Source organism: Schistocerca cancellata, chromosome 1 (genome assembly GCF_023864275.1).
Source record: "Schistocerca cancellata isolate TAMUIC-IGC-003103 chromosome 1, iqSchCanc2.1, whole genome shotgun sequence".
Lineage (NCBI taxonomy): Eukaryota > Metazoa > Arthropoda > Insecta > Orthoptera > Acrididae > Schistocerca > Schistocerca cancellata.
Genome location: NC_064626.1, coordinates 1,130,405,024 through 1,130,432,068, shown reverse-complemented (window position 1 = coordinate 1,130,432,068; position 27,045 = coordinate 1,130,405,024). Strand labels below are relative to the sequence as shown.

General features: G+C 39.6%; 1 protein-coding gene across 1 annotated transcript in view; it reads right to left on the bottom strand.

Moving 5' to 3' along the window:
* Positions 1-20,317: 20,317 nt before the first annotated feature.
* The window catches only part of LOC126092629 (dynactin subunit 5), a 54,266-nt gene continuing 47,538 nt past the window's right edge, over positions 20,318-27,045 (bottom strand). The window contains exon 4 of the mRNA XM_049908354.1: positions 20,318-22,181. Coding sequence (XP_049764311.1) covers positions 21,987-22,181 — 195 coding nt within the window. The 3' untranslated portion in view covers positions 20,318-21,986. The remainder of the gene's footprint in view (positions 22,182-27,045) is intronic.

Here is a 27,045-nt window from a genome sequence, read left to right as displayed (position 1 = left end):
ATGTGTGCCACAAGCTCTTGATTTTGTACTTGTCTACCTTCATTGTTGAGTACAATGTTTTGGGTCCTACTGGGGCAATTTGCACCAGTCTCACTCCTTATCACTTCCCATACAGTTTTGATTTTGTTACTAGATTTATTAATTTTGAAGCATACACTCCTGGAAATGGAAAAAAGAACACATTGACACCGGTGTGTCAGACCCACCATACTTGCTCCGGACACTGCGAGAGGGCTGTACAAGCAATGATCACACGCACGGCACAGCGGACACACCAGGAACCGCGGTGTTGGCCGTCGAATGGCGCTAGCTGCGCAGCATTTGTGCACCGCCGCCCTCAGTGTCAGCCAGTTTGCCGTGGCATACGGAGCTCCATCGCAGTCTTTAACACTGGTAGCATGCCGCGACAGCGTGGACGTGAACCGTATGTGCAGTTGACGGACTTTGAGCGAGGGCGTATAGTGGGCATGCGGGAGGCCGGGTGGACGTACCGCCGAATTACTCAACACGTGGGGCGTGAGGTTTCCACGGTACATCGATGTTGTCGCCAGTGGTCGGCGGAAGGTGCACGTGCCCGTCGACCTGGGACCGGACCACAGCGACGCACGGATGCACGCCAAGACCGTAGGATCCTACGCAGTGCCGTAGGGGACCGCACCACCACTTCCCAGCAAATTAGGGACACTGTTGCTCCTGGGGTATCGGCGAGGACCATTCGCAACCGTCTCCATGAAGCTGGGCTACGGTCCCGCACACCGTTAGGCCGTCTTCCGCTCACGCCCCAACATCATGCAGCCCGCCTCCAGTGGTGTCGCGACAGGCGTGAATGGAGGGACGAATGGAGACGTGTCGTCTTCAGCGATGAGAGTCGCTTCTGCCTTGGTGCCAATGATGGTCGTATGCGTGTTTGGCGCCGTGCAGGTGAGCGCCACAATCAGGACTGCATACGACCGAGGCACACAGGGCCAACACCCGGCATCATGGTGTGGGGAGCAATCTCCTACACTGGCCGTACACCACTGGTGATCGTCGAGGGGACACTGAATAGTGCACGGTACATCCAAACCATCATCGAACCCATCGTTCTACCATTCCTAGACCGGCAAGGGAACTTGCTGTTCCAACAGGACAATGCACGTCCGCATGTATCCCGTGCCACCCAACGTGCTCTAGAAGGTGTAAGTCAACTACCCTGGCCAGCAAGATCTCCGGATCTGTCCCCCATTGAGCATGTTTTCATGGTTTAACTGGCTGGGGTTGTCATAATTTTTGAGTTGATATACAGCTCTCATTTCCTTTTACATGAAATCTTAATGCCATTGGTTATCCAGGGCTTTATGGTAAGCTTTTTGGTTTGAGACTTCTGTATCCTTTTTTGGTAGATATAAGTGCCACTTCATTCTGAAAATGATTGCACTTGGAATTGGTATCATCTAATTATACACAGTCTATCTTGGAGGTGTGATTGAAAAGTCTGGATAGTTTCATCTATTTTCCAGTGGAGGCCACTTTCACTCTCATAGATACTTGTATGGGTTAGTAGTGAGTCTTTGTCTATCATGATCAGTTAGATCATTTAGGACTTGCCTGGTACTCGTATCACCTAATATGGCCAAGTCTATAAACAGGTTATCAGTTAGTATGCTTGTACATGAAGTGATTGTAGTTAGGAAGCCACCTACAGAAGCAAGATTATATGAGGACATCAATTTTTCTAGGTGTGATCTGTCTCTAGAATTTGTTAGAAACTTTACATTGAAGTCCCCAAGCAGTATCACATCTCTTCTGTGTTTGAATATGAGAGGATCTCCTCTGTGTTTGAGTATGTATATTATGAGAGCATCTAACTGCTTCAAAAAGAGACTGAAGTTCCCTCAAGGTGCTATGTGTACTGTTGCTAGTGAGATATGAAAATTATGTAAAGACAGTTCTATGGCTCACATTTCCAAATAGTATTCCAAACATTAATTCTGCACACCAGTTGCTCTACATTTGGTACTGCTTTTCACGTAGATGGCAGCACAACCTGTTTCTTTATATTTTCTACAAAATGATGATGTTAAGTAATAACTATCAAAAGTTTTTCTATACCAGAATTAGTAAGGTGCTCAGTAAAGCACAAAACATGGGCACACTCTATACCCTGTGGAAACAGATTATAGGTTCAAGGTTCATTGGCCTTTGGTGTCACAGTGCCACCTGTGGGACTGACAGTATCTTAATAGGCAATTCAGGATGATAATTTGCTGTTTAAAATGGTCATTATCCACATTCCAGTATATACTGGTAAAGGATATTCATTCTGTTGAGACTCACCAACAAAGGTGGCACAGTGTTTGAAGGCAGCTGTCTTGCTTTCGCGAGGACCAGTATATAATTTCTCACACAGACAAACTGTACAGGCATAGAAGCGAAGCCTGATCAGGATGGAATAGGATAGGCATATGAAGGGAGTTTTTAAATTAAAAGAGTAAAATAATGTGAAATTTGTATATATATTTATGTACTCTGGATACACAAGGGGTCGTCTGGGCCGAACTGTAAGGGCATCAGCCAGTCTAGGTGGTCATAGAATAAGGGAATAAGAAAATGGAGAGAAGGTAGTTTGCATTTGAGTTCACTGGTGGCCAGTCTAGAAGAACAGTTATAGACATTTGGCCTAAGCCTTCTGTTCTGTAAAAAGCTAAAAGATAATAGACAGTACAAAGCAGTCCATTCTGTAGTGGATCTGGAGTACAACAGAGTGACCAGACTGTGTGCTGCACTCCAAGAAAGGGCCAGCAACCACCACATGACACATGTTTCATGCATCCAAATGGCTAGCTGTGGTGCTGCATGTAGCTGGTTTTGTCAGCAAAGTATCAGAGACAGTGGTGTGATTCTGATGCCACTTGTCTATCAGGCACTTAGACACAGTAGGAACTCAGGGTTGTAGCAGGCCAGAGTATAAATGAATTATCAATGAATACTTCTTGTAATCCAGACTATTTACGCGCCCTGTACAATATAGATTTAGGCAATCTGTGATTTCCCCTCGGTCAATTAAGGCAAATACTGAAACGGTTCCTTTGGAGAGCATACAGTCTATTCCTTCCCACCATCTCTAGTGGCCTTTCCTGTTGAGATTCAGAAACAAATCACATACTAATAATTTATTATTAGTATTTATTATCAGTTTGCATCATTCATCAGTCATGCCTGGATAGACAATGTCAAATATACAGTATTAATGAATTACAATACAAATAATAAATGACATTTAAACAAATTAAACATTTCGATCCAGAATACATTTTCTTCAACATATATTTCATTAATAGTTTCGCTAAATTTGCGGAAAGTTCAGCAGAGCCATTCACTGTGATTAGGGTCAAACATTACTATATTGAACAATGGAAGATCCAAGATGGAATAACGACAGTGTTGTGAAAAGGGCAGATTCCTGCTCACTATATAAGGACACATTGCGTTGCAGAAGGCCGCCTTCTCAAATAGAAACACACACACACTCACTCGCTTTAATACAAACACAACTCACACACACAAATTACCACTGTGTCTATCCAGACTGATGGCAGTAACTGCATAGTTATTTATTCATTGACTTTTGAGAGTTTATTAACTATTTAATCATTTTTTATGTGAAACAAATACTATCAAAGAGATAGAGGGGCTGGCCAGTACTTTCCTCAGCTCAGTACAGCCGATAGATTCACAAAACAGAACATAAAATTTACATTCCTAGCTTTCAGAACTTTGTTCCTTCATCAGGGAGGAGAGAGGTGAAAAAAGGGAAGAAGGGAAAGTGGATTCAGTTACTCACAACCCAGGTTATGAAGCAACAGGGAAAGGTAAACAGGGAGGGTAGCAAGGATGGAGGCATGGTTGTCAGAGGGAAGCCAAAGATATTCTACTGTTAAGTACTGTGCCAGCTTCAAACCAAAGAGGATGCATACAGAAGTAAAGAGGTATATAGTATAAAGATAAACACAACTATGTAGGATAAATAGATGTGTGAATGGCTAAAGAGGAGAGGGAAAAAGGAGAAGACTGAAGAGTAAATGGGAGTGAGGTTGGTTAACGTAGGTTCAGTCCAGGGGGATGGCGGGATGAAAGGATGTGTTGGAGTGCAAGTTCCCATCTCTGCAGTTCCGAGGGACTGGTGTTGGGTGGGAGAAGCCAAATGGCATGTATGTTGTAGCAGGTTCCTAGGTCCCTAGAATTAAGCTGGACGGCATGCTCTGCTACTGGGTATTGGACATCTCCTAGGCGGACAGTTCGTCTGTGCCCATTCATGCGCTCAGCCAGTTTGGTTGTCGTCATACCGATGTAAAAGGCTGTGCAGTGCAGGCATGTCAGCTGATACATAAAATGTGTGGTTTCACATGTGGCCCTGCCTTGAATTGTGTGTGTTTTACCAGTAGCGGGACTGGAGTAGGTGGTTGTGGGGGGGATGCATGGGGCAGATTTTGCAGCGGGGTCAGTTACAGGGGTAGGAACCATTGGGTAGAGAAAGTGTTCTGGGAATATTGTAGGGTTTGACAAGGATGTTACGGAGGTTAGGGGGGGCGACGAAAGGCAACTCTGGGTGGTGTGGAGAGATTATTGTCAAGGGATGATCTCATTTCAGGGCTTGACTTGAGAAAGTCATATCCCTGGCGGAGTAATTTGTTGATGTATTCGAGGCCAGGATAATACTGGGTGACAAGGGGGATGCTTTTGTGTGGTCTGGGGGTAGGACCATTGTTGTTGATGGGGAGGAATGTATTGCTCAGGAGATCTGTTTGTGTTTGTGGACAAGGTCTGCAGGATAGTTGCGGGAGAGGAAAGCACTAGTCAGGTTATTGGTGCAATTGTTGAGGGTTTTTCGTCACTGGAGCAGATACGTTTGCCATGAATACCTAGGCTGTAGGGAAGGGAGCATTTGATGTGGAATGGATGGCAGCTATCAAAGTGAAGGTACTGTTATTTGCGGGTTTGATGTGGACAGAGGTGTGGATGTGAGCTTCAACAAGATGAAGGTCAACATCCAGGAAGGTGGCTTGGGTTTAGGAGAAGGACCAGGTGAAATTCAGATTTGAAAAGGAGTTGAGGTTATGGAGGAAATTAAGGAGTGTTTTTTCACCATGAGTCCAGACCACAAAGATGTCATCTATAAACCTATATCAGGCTTGGAGAAGCAGCTGTTGGGTCTTCAGGAAAGTCTCCTCCATGCGGCCCATGAAGAGGTTGGCTTAGGATGGAGCCATCTAGGTTCCCACGGCCGTTCCCCTGATTTGTTTGTAGGTCTGGCCTTCAAAAGTGGAGTAATTATGGGTGAGGATGAAGTTGGTAAGTGTGATAATGAACAAAGTTTTTGGAAGATCTTCGGGTGGGCATTGGGAGAGATAGTGTTCAAGGGCAGAGAGACCATGGGTGTGTGGGATGTTTGTGTAAAGGGATGTAGCATCTATAGTGACAAGAAAGGTTTCAGGTGGGGGGGGAGTGGGAACGGATTTGAGGCGTTCTAGGAAATGGTTTGTTGTCTTTTATTTTGTGTTTTTTATTTTTTATTATTTTTATTTTATTTTTTTATTATGTTTTATATTTTGTGTCTTTTATTTTATGTTCTGTTTTGTGAATCTATCGGCTGTACTGAGCTGAGGTAAGTGCTGGCCAGCCCCTCTATCTCTTTGTTAGTATTTGCTTCACATCTTAATATGAGATTTTCCATTAACCATTTTTTTACAAACTCAAGTAAGTTCATATAATGTTTTGTATTATTTTCATCACGAGTAATAGTTTCACTCACTGTCTCTATTTCACATGGTTTGCAGATAGTTTTTGTGAGTTGTTCTGGTTACCATGTGCAGATTCCATTGCTGATGGTATTTCTTTTGTCAGTTCAAAACATAAGCCACACTATCATGCTTCTAAATAGAACTTTAATTATTCTTTGAGATTCTCACAATGTGGACTCTGCTGTTGCTTAGACCAACATTGTTAAGGCCTGTAGTGGGTGATGAATGCTACTAATAAACAGATGTGCCCAGTTAGCCAAAGGGCATTGAAACTAGCACAACACCTCAAGCATGTTCAACAGAAAACAGATTCCGAATTAATGCAACCAAAAGAACTACAGCTACATCTACATACATACGAGGTCTGTTAGAAAAGTATCTGACCTTTGACCGCGAAAAAAAAAAAACTGGATTATCTGGAACGTTGGACACCTAATCACCCTCAAAGTAGTTCCCTTGGGATTCCACACACTTCTCCCAGTGATTATTTCATTTTATTAGTGCTTACGGGTCTGTTAATTGATATCCCAAAACCAAGCTTGCCTCTACATTACGTAAACTTGCATATAATAGAGGTCAGACTTCCGTAGGCAAGCCAACGAAATAAGAATACACAAACAGAATAAAATACTGGCTTCGTATTTATGTTTTGTTGGTGTATTTATGTTTTGTTGGTGGGTTCACTTTTATCATACAAGGTGCCTAAACAATTTATATATTTTAAGAGTCTTTCGTTCCTAGTCAGGGCCAAAGCTGCTGTATCTAACTTGATTTAAAATATTGTAAATACTGACACTGTAATAAAATAAACTCTTTGCTATGCAAGCTATTATTAAATGAAGTGAAGTGCTTTAAAGTGCTTTGTGGCTGCTGCTGTGGAAAAAGACATATTTAAAATGGCCCATTAATGCCATCTGATTGTTGTATATCAGCGATGTTCTTGTTTTCTGGCGGCGTGGCAGCTATAAGTGTATAAAACACTGACATGAGGGATCAGAAGGTTACTTTCAATAATAACAAGGCTAACATGTTATACATATATTAACAATTACAACATACACACCTCCTCAATGTAAATGACTCTTTCTCCAAGAATAGTGAAAACAGAAGTAAGACAGAGAGAAGAATAGCGGCTATTACGACTGCTTCTTTTATAGAACAAGAAATGATATTATTATTTATAATTGCAGTTGTCAAGGATAGTAGATTGTTCAGACTATGTCTTAGATGAAAAATAATTACTGTACATTTCAGACATTTTAGTAGTAAGTTACAAAAATTACACAGTCTTTAATGTCCAGATTTGAAGACAATTTCGCCCCCTGGAAGTCCAGGAACACTCTTATTCACAGTTTGTGTGAGTGGCATTACACTTAAGCATTCAATCTCATTTTATTTCAAAAATAATATGAGTTCTTGTCTTCACAAGTTCAAAAATTCACATACATTACACATTGTTTGTACACACCTTTTGAAACATATTTGAGTTGATACTGTCTTAGAGTCTAGAGTTGATTTCATTGGTGTTATGTAGTCACAATGATTAAAAACTTTATGTATTTCTACATTGTTATTTGTTGAATGCTTTATGCTGGGGACTAATCTTCATTGTATGCTTCTCCATTTCGATGCGGGCTGACAGGAAAACCCTGGCAGACGGGACTGACAATACCACTCATTTCTTTCATTTTATGCTTTTGTTTGCCATACATCAACACAGGATAGAGTAGCATGGAGAGCTGCATCAAACCAGTCTCAGGACTGAAGACCACAACAACAACACATCAACATGAAATTAAAACAGTTTTACAGAAACAGATTGAAGATGTTACGCAAAAGATATTAACTCAACATTACATGGCACATGACAAAAAGTATTTCAGTTTACAATGTTAAGATTTAATTTTTCTTAATTTCGGTTTTTGTTCTGTGTTGGCAGTTTATTCAGAATTTATTACTGTAGGCACAAATGTGATCAATATATTTTCAAATTAAAGGTTTTTTGTTGTTATTTGTTTCCAAAAGTTCTTATATGGTGAAAGTGTCTAATTCTCTCTTTGAGCTTCTGCACATTGATGTGTTTAAATATTTTCTTGAATGGCGTTGTCTTGATGCATCACTACGGTCATTGAATGTCGTCATAAGTCTACGCTGAATTGAGTGGTGGTGCATTAGCTGGAAACCAATGTCGTCGGTGAGCCAATGTCTGGCTGGAACGCACGTTTGTGAACTCTGACATGCTGCGACTGGTCTGAAATGTTGCTCACAAATGAGTTCATGAAAATAAATTTAAAAATGGTATAGAATTATGGCCACACACAGATGTTATTTTGCTGCAGGATAGAATTTGATTAATGTACTATTTATTGTTCTGCACAGGCCCAGTTTCTGTCACTGTCTCTTACACTTGTGTGAGGATTTAGTGCCTTCATTATCTCAAATGTGGTTGTTTTAATTCATACTACATAAATCAGTTCACAAATAGGTTTTAAAACAGTTATTAATTAGTTATGTTTGTGAAATTATAATGCACATCACTATGCAGGCACTTAATAAGCGTTCCTCATATTGACGGTTTGCATCCTATATGTGGTTCCACAAACATTTCCACGTGCACCTGCTTACTGTTTATTTCAGCTAGAATCAGCAGCGAAGCAGAAATTTACATTGTTGCTGTGCTGCAACTCGCATCCATTCCAAACACACTGAATTCAATGTTTTGGTTCTACTATCATATCACCTTCTTAACATCTGACATTTTTCTGTGCATAGTATGGCTAAAGTTCAAAATTACACTCAATTTTCAATAACCATAGTTTATTCACCATCACTGTTACTACAAATGTTAGCTTTTTAATTGCTTTCACCAACATACTTTGTATTAAAGTTCATGTCAGCTTAGCATGATTGATGGCTTTGTGACGTTATGTTCCTTTATATGCCACAGCTCACACTTTTTAGTGCATCTCGTGTGTGAACATCTAGACACATACTTATTTGTATTTCCTTGTTATTACTTATAGCACACCATGTCAAGGTTTTGTGTGATCAGTTGATTATTAAGACTGGTAACAAGACTCTGGCCTGACTTTACAATATTTCTACCTTATTTTCAAACCAAGTCACATTTTTATAATTTCATTTATCCTTGTAAGACCACCTTGCTTTGTACTCAAGTAGAAAACTGAAGATCCTATCGTGAAGTTAAATTTAGATCACAGTGCCAAAAATCAGCAAATACGTGTGTGTGCAAATAGTATGACACAATTAAAATGGATGATCCTACATGTTTTATTATCATAGCATCATAGATCATTCATGGTGTTTGTTATTCCCACTGCATTATACAAGTGATCATTTCCTCCACTGATTTCATTAAAGTCTCTTTCTTAGCATGATTGCAACTTAAGGACTTATAACTGCAAGTAATGAAAATCTGACATAACTGCTATATCTACTGTTTCAAGGACTAGAATTACATTTGAATTGCAAATAATAACCAAAGAAAATTAAGAAAAAACATAAGATCCCTTTTACTCATTGACTTCTTAATCCTCAATAATAACTACTACTCTCAAAGGTAATATGTGGTTGACCAGCTGTCCATTGCAAACTTATCTGCACAAATACACTAGACAATTGATACAAAACAGTTAATGAATAATGCAATTATCAATTAGAACTTACAACTTCAGTCAAATGATGAAGATTCATTGAATACTTGTGTACTAGCACATAAAAAGAGTAGAAATTTTCTATATGTACTGTACAAAACACATTGTATATACATTTTAAGATCCTTATATGGATAGAATCCCTTTATCTTACCTGTCTCCACATAGCTACAGTTGTGTGGCATATGTACAATTTTGTAAGGTCCTGCATACAGCATTTGCCACTTCTTATTTCTCTTATCTGTTAAGGACGACATAGGGTGGCTTGTAAGTAAGAATAAGTCATCTACTTGGTAGTTAATTGTCTTTTTCACAGTCTTTTATCATATCTTGCTTTCCTCTTTTGAGGACAACTAGTCAAACTGACTAGAGCTTCTCTCACTTTTTCATCTCTTGATTTGTTTGGCCTTGGTAATTTTGGCAATGGCATTAGCCACTCCTTTGATTCAATTACATTAAAGGCGAGCTCAATGGGTGTGTAACCCATCACTGGATGTGGTAAGTTATTGTACATGCTTTCAAATAAAGGTACCAATTCAGACCACCTCATATGTTGTTTAGAAGCATAAGTGTGTACAAAACAATGTGTTCCACTGGGCTTGCTTCTGGGTGGAATCTAGCAACTAGAATGTAAAAACTTGGATTTTTCTAGATTGGCTATTAACCCAGCATCTGCAAATTTTCTGAATACTCTTTCTAAGATGTCAACATGTTCTTCACACAGAGAGACGGCCACTAACAGATCGTCCACGTACGAAGTTACTCTGTCAAGTAGATCTGGTCCTAACACTATATCCAAAGGGGTTATAACTATTCCCAAGCTCACAGTGGGGCCAAAGGGAAGCATTTAACTGATAATTTCTACCTTCAAAAATAAAGGCAGAAAGTGGGACCTGCCAGTAACTGGATTTTAAATCAAAATCGAGCTTAGATACTTAACTACAAAGAATTTATGTACAGGTACGGGTTTTGCTGGTTGATTTAGGGGAGGGGACCAAATAGCAGGGTCATCAGTCCCATCAGATTAGGGAAGGATGGAGAGGGGAGTCGTCTGTGCCCTTTCAAAAGAACTATCCTGGCATTTGCCTGAAGTGACTTAGGGTTGCCTGAAGTGACTTAGGGAAATCACGTATGGCAACAAAGAGAGTTCTATTATACCGAGTAGTATTATTATTCTTATGTCTTTGGTAACTGCATCTTTTTTCCATGAGTCAGAGGACATAACCTTTAATTACACTAGGCTTCTCAGAAAAAAAAACCATCTAAATGACGATTTAATAGCTGAGTCAATTGCTTTTATTATTCCATAGCTAAATAATACGATTGTTGCGCCTTGGACTTAATCAGATTTATCGTACCAAGAGCTTCATCTTCCACTGTGTCAGAGTAGTAAAATTCCTAACTGTTAAGTCGGTGCTAATCCGTAGTATTTGCAGCCCCCTGCACTTTACTTGGATACTCCGTAGTATTTGCCGTGTATCTCCTTGGTTCGCACAAAAAGCAAACAATTCTCCTACCTTCATTCACAATGCTGAATTATCCATTTTGCATTTCTCTCGCGTAAGAAGTCACACCACAGGTCACCATTAATCACTTAACCACAAGAAATGTGCATTTCATGGCTTCTTTACCAAATTCCTTCACCTTGATATGCTACTTAGTAGTTTGTGCCTGTGCACAAATGGCTCTAGTCAGCTTACAGTTGAACACTGGATACGTGGGCAGTTTTTCTGATTACTTATGGCTTTAAAAAAATGATAGCTCAGTACACTGGTCATTGCTCCTGCGTCAATATATTGGTCCACAGGTATGCTGCCTATACGTGCCTTGACTATTGCTTGCTTTATCTCAGCTCCAGTGCTCTTGCACCTATGTGGTTCCATTAGTACATCTTTCTGCATCTCAATACCATCATTGTATATTCTCATTATTGTCAAGAGGTGTGCCCTCTCTCTGCCCACCGACCAACAATGGGGAGCTTATTGCAGTCAATTCTAGTTTGATGGCCACGAGGGGTCCGAATAACTTTCGTTCTTCACCTCGACAATTCTTACATTATGATTTGGATCAGGCCATGGTGGTTGGTTGAGGTTTGCGTTCTGTCCTGTCCTGATTTCCTACTGTCAATACATGATTATTATTCTGTGGTGTTGGTGGTGGTCGTCCTGTGCTATGGATCCACTGTACTGGATAATTACTGTTACTGTTGTTGTTATTATTCCACAGATTTCTGTTATTTCTCTTCCACTGTTTACTATTGTTGTTGTTATAACCTGGATTAAATGTCACTACAGCACTATTTTCTGTTGAACTGCACATGACCATTTCCATTTTGCCATCCACCATTACCTTGTTGTTACTCATACTTCCTCTCATTACTATTTCCTTGGTTAGATTGAGCATGTTGGTTTTCGTGTTTGCTAAGAGATGACTGATTATTCCCATGCTCTCTGCTTGCTTTTGTGTCTTCCTGTGCCATGTCAGTGGCATCTATCACTGGAAGATACATTTCTAGATCATCTTCCAGTACATTTATTAATTTATCTTCGATGTGACTTCGTAGTCGTAATTCCAATATCCTAATCACACCTCGATTCGAAATTGGTTCGGCCCAGTACCAGTCTCATTTATATATTTCTCAAAATACTTTCATAAAATTCCCTGTTTGGGATCGTATATCTCAGGGTTGTAGACTTCCATTCTAAGTCTTTCTAGTATTGAATGCGACCAGTACTTCGCTAAAAATGCTCTTTCAAATTGGTCAACAGTGTGACACCTATCTATCATCTCCTTTTCCCATAGTACTCCATCACCTTTTATATGGGAAACAATGAACTGGATTTTTTGTTTCTCTAGCAAAGCATTAGGTAGTATATTCGTAAACCCACTGATAAATATAACACGATGGACAGACTTCTTTTCTGTATTGAACATTAGAAATTATCCATGCTTGATGAGGCTTTCTTTTATCACCATGTTAGGTACAGATGAAGCCCCCATAACATTAGCAGTTATTTGCGGTTCCCTTTGTGGGCTAAAACTCCCTGTAGTATATTCATATGGTGGTTCATGAGTGCCAAAAGCACTTGTTGCATTGCCGTAAGTATTGCTACCATTGCAGTGCTACTTTCAGGTTTCATGTTAAGTGAGCTTTTTCATTCCGAATTGGAAATATGCTGTACCACGTCACATCATTGGTGTGTTCTAAATCAGTTTTGCTCACTTCAGCTTCATTGTCGTTACTGAAAGCTATACCATTACTTGCTTGCTGTATAGCATCTTTTAACTTAATGTCAATCTGTTCCACAACTTTGTTATCATTAAATTACGTTTCTACCTTCTTTGCTTGTTGAGAAAGGTGGTTTCCCTCTCCACAAGCTCTAGATTTTCTAAACGATTAGTCAACATTTCCATGTCATCTTTAATAACTGCATGGGCAGTCTACAAATTTTGTATATCACTCACAAGGTTACTGACTAAATTTGGTAGCTCGCAATACGCTTTTTTCGTTTTAGATATCTCTATTTTAGCTTTTTCAAACTACTTGTTAATCTGTTTGGCAAGTTCCTTATCCCTTCCAGCATGCCACAGTTCTTGCAGCCTGCTACTCATTAGTGTATGTGTCGGCTGACTTATCTGATCTACATCCTTGCTAGTCATCGGTAGAGTGAATTGTAACTGATTATTGTCACTACCTCTCCACAAAGTACTAGCTGCGGTACTGACTACACTTTCGTTTCCTACATTGCTTATTTCTTGCATGTTTTCATGCATCCCTAAATCTGAAGTAAACTATAAACCCATATTCTGTCCAACCCTAACCATAACTGATCAGACTTCGGTAGGCAAGCCAATGAGATAAGAATATATAAAGAGAATAAAATACTGGCTTTGCATTTACTTTTTGCTGGTGGGTTCATTTTTATCATACAAGGCACCTAAACAATTTATATATTTTAAGATTCTTTACAAAATTGTTAATGGTTTCGTGGCCACTTGTTGACAAACTGCCTATCGGCTTCTGTCTCGGGTTCTTAGGCCAACATTCATATGATGATTTTACTGACATTTCGCCAGCACAAGTGGCTGGCATTGTCAAAGCTTCACCCTCCATTGCTGGTGGTGAACTGGAGCTGAGCTTGCGGCCGCAGACTATATGTCCCAGGTTTTCGCCATCCCTTGTGATGTGCTGGTCACAAGGGATGGCGAAAACCTGGAACAGAGTGTGTATCGAAAGCCAACACACACCTGCACAAACTATCAAACCACCATCCGAGCCAGAAAAGAGGCATGATTAATACGCTCATAATTCGAGCAGGACAAATATGTGAGCCGCAGCACCTCAGATGCAAAATGCAACACCTGGAAAGTGTTCTGAGGAGCAATGGGTACTCCAGAAATTATATTAGAAGTGTAACAGAGCCAAAAAACTCGGCAAAGTAAGAATCAGCAAAAGATATGTCAGGTACGGCCTTTCTGCCATACATCCCCAGAGTGACGGCCTTATATTGTGCAAACACGGTGTAAAGACAATTTTCAAACACAAGTAAGATCAAAGAGTGTCTTAGATTGGCAAAGGAGAAAAGGGACCCAGTTGCAATGTAGGGAATATACCGCATACCATGCACATGCAGAAAAGTTTATGTCGGAGTGACTGGACAATCAATCAACACCAGGATCAAAGAACATAAGCGACATTGCAGGTTGGGGCAGGTGAAGAAATCGGCCGTGGCAGAGCACACACTGAGAGAGACCGACCACGTAATAAAATTTGCTTACACAGAAGTTCTGGCTGTAGAGAAGCACTATCACACCCGCTTGTTCAGAGAAGCTGTAGAAATACAAAAATACCTGAATAGCTTCAACAAGAAAGAGGAAAGCCTTAAGGAAAATGCATCCTGGCTTCCTGTGCTGCAGTGAACGACCGTCGCAGATAGCAAAGGGAGAACCACACTGGAAATGACTGCGGAGAAGCCCTCGGATGTTGGCACACCAGATACATATAGTCTGCAGCTGCGAGCTCGGCTCCAGTTCACCAGCGGCAATGGAGGATTAAGCTTTGACAATACCAACCATTCATGCTGGCAAAACGTTAGTAAAATCATCACATGAACATCAGCCGAAGAACCCGAGACAGAAGCCAATAGGCAGTTTGTTAAGATTCTTTCCTTCAAGGCCAAAGCTGCTGTATCTAACTTGCATATTGTAAATATTGATAATGTAATAAAATAAACTCTTTGCTATGCATGCTATGATTAAATTAAATTCTTTAAACTGCTTTGTGGCTGCTGCTGTGGAAAAAAGACATGAAATATTTCATAATATTTGAAACTGCTGTGTAACAGTGGCTGATTGTTGCACACCAGTGGTGCTCTGAATCCTGGCGGCAGGAGGGGGAAGGTGGAAAGAAAAAATCATTGGGATAATTTCTGTATTTAAAGTAAATTCTTTAAAACTTGCTTTACAGAATATCTCTCTCTCTCTCTCTCTCTCTCTCTCTCTCTCTCTCTCTCTCTAAAACACACACACACACACACACACACACACACACACACAGAGAGAGAGAGAGAGAGAGAGAGAGAGAGAGAGAGAGAGAGAGAGAGGGGGGGGGGGGGGGTGTCAATCAGTGCTTTTTTTTCTCAAGAAAGTACAGATACTCTCCTACGTGGATCTATACTAAAGACAAAAACAACATAGATTCCAACAGAATTCCACTACAGTCGAACAAAAGAATCTGATTACCTAACGAGGCACTTGTAAGGAGTACTGCTATCTTTGATGTTAAAACCTAGTGATACTGTACTCCGTACTTATCACTGGCTTCTGGGATTTTCCACGCTGTGCACGCCTTTTCTTTGGAGGGAGCACTGTCTTGCTGTATAACACTGACAATGCCCCAGCACTACTGGTCATGAGAGAGTTGTTGAACTTCAGCATGTAGCTGTCACGCACAACCATGTCACAGATAAATACTATTAAGAATTTACTAGTAAGTACAGTTAAAAGCTGAAATTTTATGATGGTTTGTACAAAACAAGTGTTTGAGTAATAAATTTATTTCACAGAAAGGCATGTGGGATTAGTTACGAGATTTATGGTTCAAATAGTATTGTGTTTTTCTTAATCAATAACTTACATGGAAAAACATATCGATAGTGGAATGAAGATGAAAAGGCTTCCCTGATTAGTGATTACCCATTTAATTAATGTGGATATGCAACACACAAATGGTTACTTTAGAATAAATGTGAAATGAACTTAACTGATAACACAAGATTTGATGAGTTTAGCCATTGTAAGGGAAGTAAGTGTGTTATGTGTTAAAAGGCCAAGAAAACAAAGTAATATTAATTTGTTCTGTTGTTATTTCAGAGTGACATTTTTCAACTGAACAGATTTTTAATAATTGAAAAGTAGAAGAGAGAGACATGTTCGTACTAGGTACATAGTCAGGTTTCTTTCATAACGAAGCACATTCTCTATGTAAAGCTCCCATACTCGAGTCCAATAGCTGCAAAGTTAATTAAAACAGCTGAAAAGTGGAGCCTTACATCTGTCACCATGATGGGATAGTAATTTTATAATCTCATCATTTTTCCAGCTAACTGTAACACACTGACATTATCATGTAGTAGGACACTTATGGGAATGTCCTAAGCCGCCAGTACCTATATTTTTAACTACTGTCATGTTGGGTTTTACAGATGAGTGCAAATGGTCAGTTATTGATGATAAGAATGCTCACAATTCCACTATGGAGAGCCAGAACTACTTATCATGTCCTGGCAGTACAGTGGCTGCAGACAAAACTGGAAGAAAAACTAAACTAAATTAAACAGACCTTAGGGCATTAAAATGACTGTTATCTTGAATAAGATGATGTCTGCCATGAAATACACTGCTGAAATTCATGTGGACAGAGGACATAGAGGCAACAAAACCATGCCTCAGTGACAATGTAAATAAAACATTCACAGTGCAGCTGCTATATCCATATTCCTTGTAATACTTATGAACGCCAGCATAAAATGCAAGGGGTAAAAAACCTGAAGTACTGCCAGTCAAAACATGAAAAGACAGACCAATGCATTTACTTTCACACAGTTGCTTATTTCAGAATGTTTTGTGTGTAGTAGTACATACAGGCAATATACAACTGAGAATGTCTTTTTCCGGCTGTGGAAATGCAGCAGCTTTGGTATATTTTGGTTCGTAATAAGAGGTTTTCAGTGGATCCTGCAGGTGTATTGAAATGAAAGGTAATTGGTAACATCTGCAAAACTGTTTTAGATGAAAATGTTTGTCAAACAGCGCCATCAATATTTCTGCCAGGGAGTTGCTTTGCCTAATATGATAATGTCCCAAAACTTGTGGCTGAAAATGTCGTGGATTTGTTTGGTGAACGTAATGATCAGATGACTTGTATTTCCTGACCTGTACCATCACCTTAGATTATATCACTGTGGTTTGCACTTGTGCAAGGAAAAAAAAATCTATCAAGGAATCAGAAGTTAAAGAGGGATTTATAAGATCCCATTAAACAGCATTAAATTTTTACATATACATCAAACTCCAGTTTACGGTGAGTTGTAGGTGAACAGTGATTCTCATTACGTACATTTAAGTTAATATCTTGTCTGTCTGAAAAACTTAAGATCATTGCCACCTAAGTGCACTACTTGTAAAGTGCATTTTAACCAGTGCCTGTATTTTCAGTCTTGACTGCTTAAAGGATAACTGGTGCTGCAGAGGATAACAGATGTTGTCCTTAACCCACTGGGTTAAAATCTCAAATACAATTGGAACAAAAGACTTGTGAAACTATGAATGACATCACACCAAATTTCTGTGTTTGTATGTTGTGCGAAAAAAAAAAAAAAGTGAGAATTATTTATGGCAAAGTAAACACTGCACTGATAACCTAATGTTAATATCCCTGCTAGAGTTCATGTGGGCTTTGTTAAAGCCTCGCACAGGAAACAAATTCTTAAGCCTCATTTACACCAGAGTGACAACAATTTGCCAATCTCCGTAATCACTCAGTCGTATGCCTCCACCAATAATAATCATCATACTGATTTAACTCAGTATAACACTAGTCATAGCCACAATACAAAACTGAGATATTCAGACAGGATCATTGTACGCAGTGAGTGCACAGTACCTGACAAAACGAACAAAATGTCAAAGTAAAAGAAAAATGCAGTTGTTTGAACTTGTATGTAAGCATGAAATGCAAGCAGGTAGTGCACTTAACACCGAGTTTCACCTCCAGCTTTCCTTAATTTATTCTGAAACTTTACACATATGTCAGTTGATACTTTTTGCTGGCTTCTCATTAAAACTGACGAGGAAAATGTAAAAGTGGAACATCAATTACCAGTGAGCAACATAACCTGGAGAAATTACACTATTAGCAACTGGAGACATCTATGTTAGTGATTCAAATGGCTCTGAGCACTATGGGACTTAACATCTATGGTCATCAGTCCCCTAGAACTTAGAACTACTTAAACCTAACTAACCTAAGGACAGCACACAACACCCAGCCATCACGAGGCAGAGAAAATCCCTGACCCCGCCGGGAATCGAACCCGGGAACTCGGGCGTGGGAAGCGAGAACGCTACTGCACGACCACGAGATGCGGGCTGTTAGTGATTGTTTTGCATATCAGTAGTGATAGAAGATATGTATTGATACTTGTTTAATTTCAAAGAAATTCATTGTACTTATTTTTATTAAAAAGGAACAGCACAAGGTTTGCACTTATTTAGTCAGTTCCTGCCTGTAGAAGCATCTCATGCATTTATTTCTTTTCATGCAGCATGTTGCTGTGGATCTCTTCAGCCTCACAAGCTCTCATTGTATCTGTATTCTTCTGTCACCAACATAACATTCCCTTCAAACCACTCCACCACTCACGCTACACATGTCAACAATAGTAGTTCGTGCAAAAAAACAGTAGACTAATGTTCTGCATGCTGTTAGCACTGATGCGCAGAGGATGTGAACTTCCTTTGATGGTTGACAGACCGACAATCAGTGGAACATGAAACAGTGAATGCGAACTCAATACAGCTGAATGCTGTTTGTTTGCCTACAGTTTACAGCAGGTGAAATGCTCATTTGCTGACACACATTAGTCTGTGTTTACTTCAGTGCAAACCAGGCTTTAATAACACCTACAGAACACTGACAAAACAAAGAACACCTCAGTTGCCTCATACATCAAGTAGTACATAAGCATTTGTCTTAATGTTTAGTAACTCAATGCAGAATGCATGTTAATAACAAATGACCTCTACAATTACTAACTCCGCCCCCTCCCCACGCCCCATACATGCCTTTGAGCACCAGTGTAAAATATAATTGTTTTTGACAAAAGACAAGATTATAGTTGGCAGACTAAAGCCCATTAATCAATTATTTGAGTTAGCAAGCTGCTAAACTTACTCAGCACAAAGTATTTTTTTAATTTACAGACAATGTTTATATTCTTGTACCTAATTTAAATGAGAATTATGATGTGTTACATGGTATTGTTTGAGTTATGAATCAGTTTGAGACCATAACACATGAACTAAAATGTAATGTATAAAGCGGATCTCAACACACACGTCTACATACGTACGTTGCAAGCCACCACAGAGTGCATGGCGGAGAGTACTCTGTACTACTACTTGATATTTCCTTTCCTGTTCCACTAACGAAAACTGCGAGGGAAATGTGACTATCTACAGACCTCTGTATGAGCCCTAATTTCTCATATCTTATCTTCGCAGTCCTTAAGCGAAATGCATGTTGGTGGCAGTAGAATCATTCTCCAGTCAGCTTCAAATGCCGTCTCTCTGAATTTTCTCAATAGTTGCCTTCACTCTAGGAATTTCCATTTGAGTTCCCGAAGCATCTCGTATTACTAGTGTGTTGTTCACCTACTGGTAATAAATATAGCACCCAGCCTCTAAATTGGTTCAATGTCTTCCTTTAATCTGACCTGGTGCAGATCACAAACACACAAGCAGTACTCAAGAATGCATCACTGTAGTTACCTATATGTTGTCTCCCTTACAGATGAACCACACCTTCCCAAAATTCTTCCAATAAACTGAAGCTGACTGTTCACCTTCCCTACCACAATCCTCACATGCTTGTTCCATTTACTATTTCTCTGCAATGTTATGCCCAGATATTTAAACGACATAACTGTGTCAAGCAGGATACTACTAATCCCGTTTCCAAAAATTACAGAATTGTTTTTCCCACTCATCTTCATTAACAATTTTTTCTACATTTACAGATACCTGCCCTTCTTCAAACCAACTAGAAATTTTGTCTAGGTCATCTTGTCCCTCTTATAGCCACTCAACTTTAACATCTTGCCATACACCATAGTATCATCAGCAGACAACTGCAGATTGCTGCCCACTCGGTCCATCATATCATTTATGTATACAGAAAATAATAGTGGTCTATTACATTTGCCTGGGAGTGTATATAAGGCATGGATTGTTTTATATAATTTTTTTCAATCATAATCATTGTATTTGCAAAAGCCTTCAATTTTATGACTATACAGAAAAAAGTAAATAAAAGTTCAATGATCAGTGCTTACAAACACACAAAGATTGGCTGCTAAATAGTTGTCATTTGTAACATTTGAAAACTTTGTGTTCAAGCTCCTTAATATAACTTCCTTCAGTACACATCGTCCTCCACATTTTGTACACTAAGAACACACACTGTCTTCATATCATACGATTTTCTTTTACAATAGTACTGAAAGGAAAGGCTTCAGCAGGTATTTAAAAAAAAGTTTTATATGTATGCTGCAGTAAGTAGTACGAATAAAAGTAGTATAAATATCAGATGACTGTTTCATTTTATGAGATTTCTAGACCATTTGTACAATTCCTCTACTGTTACATGAGCCTCTTCACATTGATTTGTTTTACAAGATTAAATAGCGTTTTTCATTATATACTGTATGTGAATCCCCAAAGCAGCAATTTTTACCGATGCATCTGATAAATTAGTGGAATATTTAACTTTATTCAGCCCCGTACCTTTAGTTGTAACACATTCATGTCACTAAGTATATGTGTCTGAACCAGTTTTTTATTCCACTAATTGATAATAATTTATAATGGAAAAATCATTCACTAAACACTCATGAGATGTTAATGGTATGATTCTGATAGAATATTAATGATATAGTTGTTAACATTGTCAGTTTTAGATACTTAAACAGTGTTTGGTATGTAAATCAAACATAAGCTCACCAGACAAAATATTAATCACTCCAACGCACAGACACAGACGAATCGTCACACCTTTACAGGTGGTGCAGCGATTGAGTCATGTGCTCAACAGTGCAAGCACTGCCTCTCAGTGAGTTTGAGGCAGTAGTGATTAGTGAGACATTTATGTTTGAAGTGGACACTGTACATAAACATGGGTAAATGTAAGGGTATGACAGAGTGGCAAAAAGGGGCAATTGTATTTGGCCATGCCCATGGTCATATCATGTGTGAAGTTACTGAATTTGTTTGTATTTCACAGCAGACTGTTGAACATGCCTACAGGCAGTGGTGTAATGCATGTGGCCACAAAACACATCAGAGTTGTGGTCACAGAACGATCCTGACAGAGGGATCGGAGACCCGTTTCAAAGCTTGTGAATCAAAATTGCTTCCAAACCCAGCAGGAATTGCTTCAGGCAGTGAATGAAGGTCCATCCTAGTCTGTCAGTGAGAGAACCTTCTGACAAGAACTGTATGAAATCAACATTCAGAGTCTGTCACCTTACAAGATGCCACTACCCACGCAAGCACATAATAATGACAACAGCACAGCACATCAGGCTGAAAGTGTGTGCCACTGGTTTTATGAACACTCCCCCACACTATTACATCTCGTCTGTACTGTAAAGTCACCTATAACTTGCATCCCATTCAAAATCTGTGGGATATAGAACACCACGTAAAATACCGACATCAGCATCCCCACATTTGGTGGAATTGCAAGATCAAATCCTCAGCAAGTGGCTTAATCTGGACGCTGTGTACCCGCACAACCCCGTGGTCTCACTTTCTAATCAAATCCAGATAGTTTTTAGGTCCAGGTGTGGAATTAGAGGGTATTAAATTTTGCTTCTTTTGTCCAGTGAGCTTAGTAATCTGCAGATTTCTTCCTGCGGCATAAACTGCTCAAAGAAGAAAAATTTCATAACTGATTGTAGCGTTCTTTCACACACACCTTTCAGTGTAAATGGACATATGTTAACGAAAAGAACTAACATGAAACTACTATAAATAAAGGTAGAAAAACGAAATTGCTTTAACATGGCAGCAGACAAAAGTATCACAAAATTTTGGTGCAAATTCCTTGTAAGGAGAACTTGCACATCATTCCAATGTAACTGCTGTTATTTACACTTCAATTGTACACTTGAATTATATGAGTAAATATCAACTTTGAAGCAATCTTGTAACAGAAAAAGTGTCACACAGTAGGTTTACACAAATGCATGTCTTATTTTGCTGGTAGAAAATGCTGATAATAATTTCTTGTAAATTCTATCATTAGATCCTGTGTACATTCTGGCAATTCACCAACACAGACACCAGGTGATCCAGAGTAGCGCGTAAATGATGGAACAACTGTTTCTGGCGGTAGTACGGTGTCATCTTCAATCATGCAGCAGTCTTTGAGAACACATCGTCTGCCCTGTAGAACACAAACATGAACTTACTTTTCTGTCTTTCGAATTACATTTGCAAGTGAAATGATATACAGACAAAGCATACGTGTGATAGATCATATGAAAAAAAAGATGCCGACCATTGTCACTTTAATGATCATTGGACAGATGTACAGAGCTATAAGCCTAGACTTAGTATGTCAGTGTGATGTAGAATTATGGGATCACATATTACGACCTTTTTGACCTGCCATGGTAGCTGAGAGCACTAACGCGCCACTTCCTGGGCTTGGGTAGGCGCATTGACCCTAGATCAAATCTGCCTGGCGAATTACTGACGAGGGCCGGTGTGCCAGCCAGCCTGGATGTGGTTTTTAGGCGGTTTTCCACATCCTGTTAGGTGAATACCGGGCTGGTCCCCACGTTCCGCCTAAGTTCCACGGCTCACAGACATCTGCACACCTTCGCACTATTCCATGGATACACTGGACACAGACAGATGGGGTACACTAATTCCGTCCCGGGTGGTGGCAGGAAGGGCATCCAGCCACCCCTTAAAATTAACATGCCAAATCCGATTAACCATGGCCAACCCTGCATAACCGCGGAACAAGGCACAAGCGATAGATAGATAGATATTACAACCTTTTTGGAGACCAGAAATCTCATATGTGAGAATCAGCATGCAGCTACCTTCTGAAACTCAGAAAGCGATTTTCAAGGGATCCAACAATCCAGTGGATAGTGGTGCCTAGGCTAATACCACATTCCTTGAATTCTGAAAGAAGTTCCACACAATTCTAGTGAGCAACATATTATAGAACATTGGATCAACTTTGTCACTGGATTGCGGAGTTGCTAACAGATAGAACTCAGCACATTGTTCTTAAGGGGAAAATCATTTTATGTGAAACTAGCTTTGCTTTTACCCAATGGACAGTTTAAAGCCTTTATTGTACAGAATATATGTAAGTCACCTGGTGAACACAATCAGGAATTCTATGAGGTCGTTTGTGGATGCTGCTGTTGCACAGAAACTAGAAGACATGCAGAGAACAAACACTTCGTGAATGGATTGGCACTTGACCTCGAGTATTCACAAATGTAACATACCACACATAAATAGGTGCAAAGACTCATTATTGTCTGATTACGTTACTTGAGACAGTCACAATGGTACAAGGCATCTTGAGCAATTTAAACAGCTGTAGAAATATAAAACCAGTTGTAGAAAAAGCACATGACATACTGAAATTCAGATGGATTCTAAGGAAAGGTAATTCATATATCTTACAGTGCCCTTGTTTAATCAAATCTTGAATATTGCACGTCACTTCGGGACCTTTACTGGGTTGGATTAACAGCAGAGAAAGGAAATATTTGAAAAAAAACCAACACGCTTCATCATGGGTTTATTTAGGAAATGTGTTATCATTGCAAAGACACTCAAGTGGCTGGTTCTGCAAGAGAGGCACTGTGCTGCTAAAATTCTGAGAATGCATATTACAACCAAGTAACGTATTACTTTCTCCTGTATGTCTCTCACAGAAGGATCACATCAGTACCTACATAGAAATTTGCCCTCAGCCGTCTATCACAGTGACTTAGATAGAGTATGGTCAAGGCTTTGAACTGTACTTCTTCAGTATTTTAACCATAACATGTCTTGATATGGTATCTAAATTAACCATAAGAAGAGCAGTGAAATGAGGTATAAGGAATTGCTACTGATAACTGTAAATACAACAAACTAAAAGTATGTTGGAAGTGTAAGACCTGGCTGCCATGCCTTAGGTGTTACATTGCCATCCCTCTCACTATGCAATGGGTGCTGAATATTAGAAAAAAAACCTTTGCAGATTTCCCCCCCCCCCCCCCCCCTTATGGATGGACACTTTTTACTACAGTCAACACCAATACAGCAAAGCGTGAATATGTGTAATCAACAGAAATCATTTGATTAAAACATTATCTATTGAACTTATAACAAACTAAAAAGTGATGTGAAATGCTGCCTTAAGTGCCGACATTGAACTCACAATGAAATCATTTACTGACAACTGTAATGGCATATGTTAGGTTTACAGTAAACTACATAGATCAGTGTTAATCAGTCATCTACAGCACTGACATAGATCTGACAACAAAATAATCTACTGCACATTCAAAGGCCATCTTTAGGTTTACGCCAAATGATGTGGTGCAGTGAGAGTCCACCAATAGAACTACATTCAAACTGATCTTGTATTCTGCCACAGCTAAGAGGTAAACGTGCAAATGTCTTAAAACTTCAACAGCTGTCAAGCAGACTATGGGCAAGACAGTGCTGAGCTGTTCTAACAGTCAACAGCACTCAGGACACAGCAAGCTTAGACTACTATGGCAGTCCATTGCAGTAAAATGGAACTAATTTGCAGCATTTGTGTTGAACACATACAGCTTGAATGCGGATCTAAGCAAATAGAGATATGGTACAAAATTCATTTAGTGTTGCTCTCTGAGTTTCTTGTGGCGGTGTGCATGACAATCTCTTCTTGGATTACGAGTTGTGTCACTTCAAATAAAAAAACTCAATGATTTATTCGAAATGACACAGTCTGTAAAGCAAGAAGAGTGTTGAAATAATTACTGATGAAACACACTAATTTTGTGTATTACAGGTAACACACTCTGTATTCATTTTGTTAAGCCATAAGAGAGTGGGTTGCTGGGAGTAGAAGAAGCAAGTTCTATTCTGCACACAGACTGGCACAGGAAGAGAAATGGTTCCTGTCTCCCTCAAACAATGCCTGTACTTTAGTCTTGTATGGAGCATCTCCTCTCACTTTTCGAAAAAGAGTTGCAGGTAATGCCCTCAATGGAGTAGGTACTGCTTCAGCACTCATTCTGGTAGTAAACATATTACTCCACCCGAACAGGCCTTGGAGAAGGTCGAATGATACTGACCAATCACCAAGTCACCCTCAGCCAACAGGCATCACTGGATGCAGGTATGGAGGGGCATGTGGTCAGCACACTGTCCTCCCTGCTGTTGTCAGTTTTCTTGACCAGAGTAACTACTTCTCAATCAAGCAGTTATTCAACTGGCCTCACAAGGTCTAAGTGCACCCTTCTTGCCAAAAGTGCTTGGCAGACTTGGACTGTCACCCATCCAAGTGCTGATCAAGTCAACAGCACAGAGCTACCACTACAGTCCTCATCATGAACATTGATATGGCAATTTTTTAAATCAATGCACCATTGCCTCACTCAGCTTTCACTCTTTATTCCTTTTCTATACACGCCACAAAGGTCCTGATACATTTCAAGAGGTTTGCAGCTTTTTGCCAACAAAAACATGATTACAGAACACACCTCACAAATGGCAGGATTTTCTATTGCAGCGCATATTTTAACACATCACAAGTAGCAGACACACAGACCACATGCTACCACCACTAGATGTGTACTGAGTGTAGGAACATTATGGCATCAACATGGCGGCTGTAGCTCTGCCCAATGCCACACTTGACCATATTGTCTGTTACTTTATGGATAGCCCTCATATTATTCTTCCATGGAACTGTGTTAAAGACAGAATTATAAATTTCAGCACACACTGGTCATGGTCTGTTTTGGTACATGTAATGTGAACAAGAAGATGTTTTTGCCCTGTTAATTAACTTTAAATAAGTGCCATAATTGTTGGCAAATTCTGAGAATTCAATTCTGCTTTAGTGCACCAAGTACAACTTTTATGCTATATTTGTGCCCACAACTTTTATGCTATATTTGTGCCCCACTTACCTATTTAGACTTAGTTTCTTGGCAAAACTTTGGTTTCTTTTCAGTTTGTGTTCATAGTAACTTTCTGATACTATCATCAAGCTTTCACTACAACAATTTTGTGATTGACATTTCAGAGTTGGGCACTAGTGACCAGCTACACACCATTCATAGTTGTTCCTCAGCTGCCAAATGCTTGCTGTGTTTTGCATGTGTATGCAGAGCCTTGTCAAGTGTGACTGCCTGCATACTTTCAACACTGTCTCCAGGTACTGCAATCTGTCAGTCACAAACATATTTTATTCAAGACATAACTTGCAGTGAATCTTTCTGATTCAACATTGCCTTTTGTAATATACATCTGAAAGTTGGGCCCTTCATATTTTCAGTCCCTTAGTTGAAAGTTTGCTTTTGGTTTTGTATTTACTAATAAGTTACTTGTTACATTCTACAAACAAAGCTTTGTTCTGTACCTATTAGATATCTTTCAATCAAATTTACATTGAGAATAATAATCAAAATGATGAAATTAGAAAAATTCAGACCCAGAGTTCTATAGCTGGTATTTCATCTTCAGCACCATTCACAAGTGGAACAAGAAGAGTAAATGACAACAGTAAACTGTGCTTCCTGCATCACAGCCACTTGTTGACTTGCAGAAAACAGGTGAAGGTGTAGGTTAGCCTGTAAACTTTTTATTGAATGCTCCACTCCCAACTTCTAGATCTATAAAAGTTGGGAGACTTTGGTCACATCATGTTTTGTATCTAGCCACTGCCAGCATTAGTGATCAGGCAATGCTGTATACAGCAGCACTGTAATAGCCACTGTTGAAGGCCATTTTACAGTTTGCTGTGCTGTAATGAGTTTGGGCTGTTAGTACTGGAATAGGTGATGAAGCAGTATCAGTCCAATGTAAGTATTGTCTACAACACTTTTTGGAAAAGAAAGCTCATTATCCACAGTGAGGACAGAGGCTCAGTACAAAGTCAAACTACAGGCATTGCCTGAGAGAGACAGGAGATGCTATCTCTTCATTATACCTCTGCCTGTGCAAGTCCTGTATGTAGGATAGGACTTGTTTCTTCCACTTCACTCCCTCTAATAGTATTCAACAAAAAATCA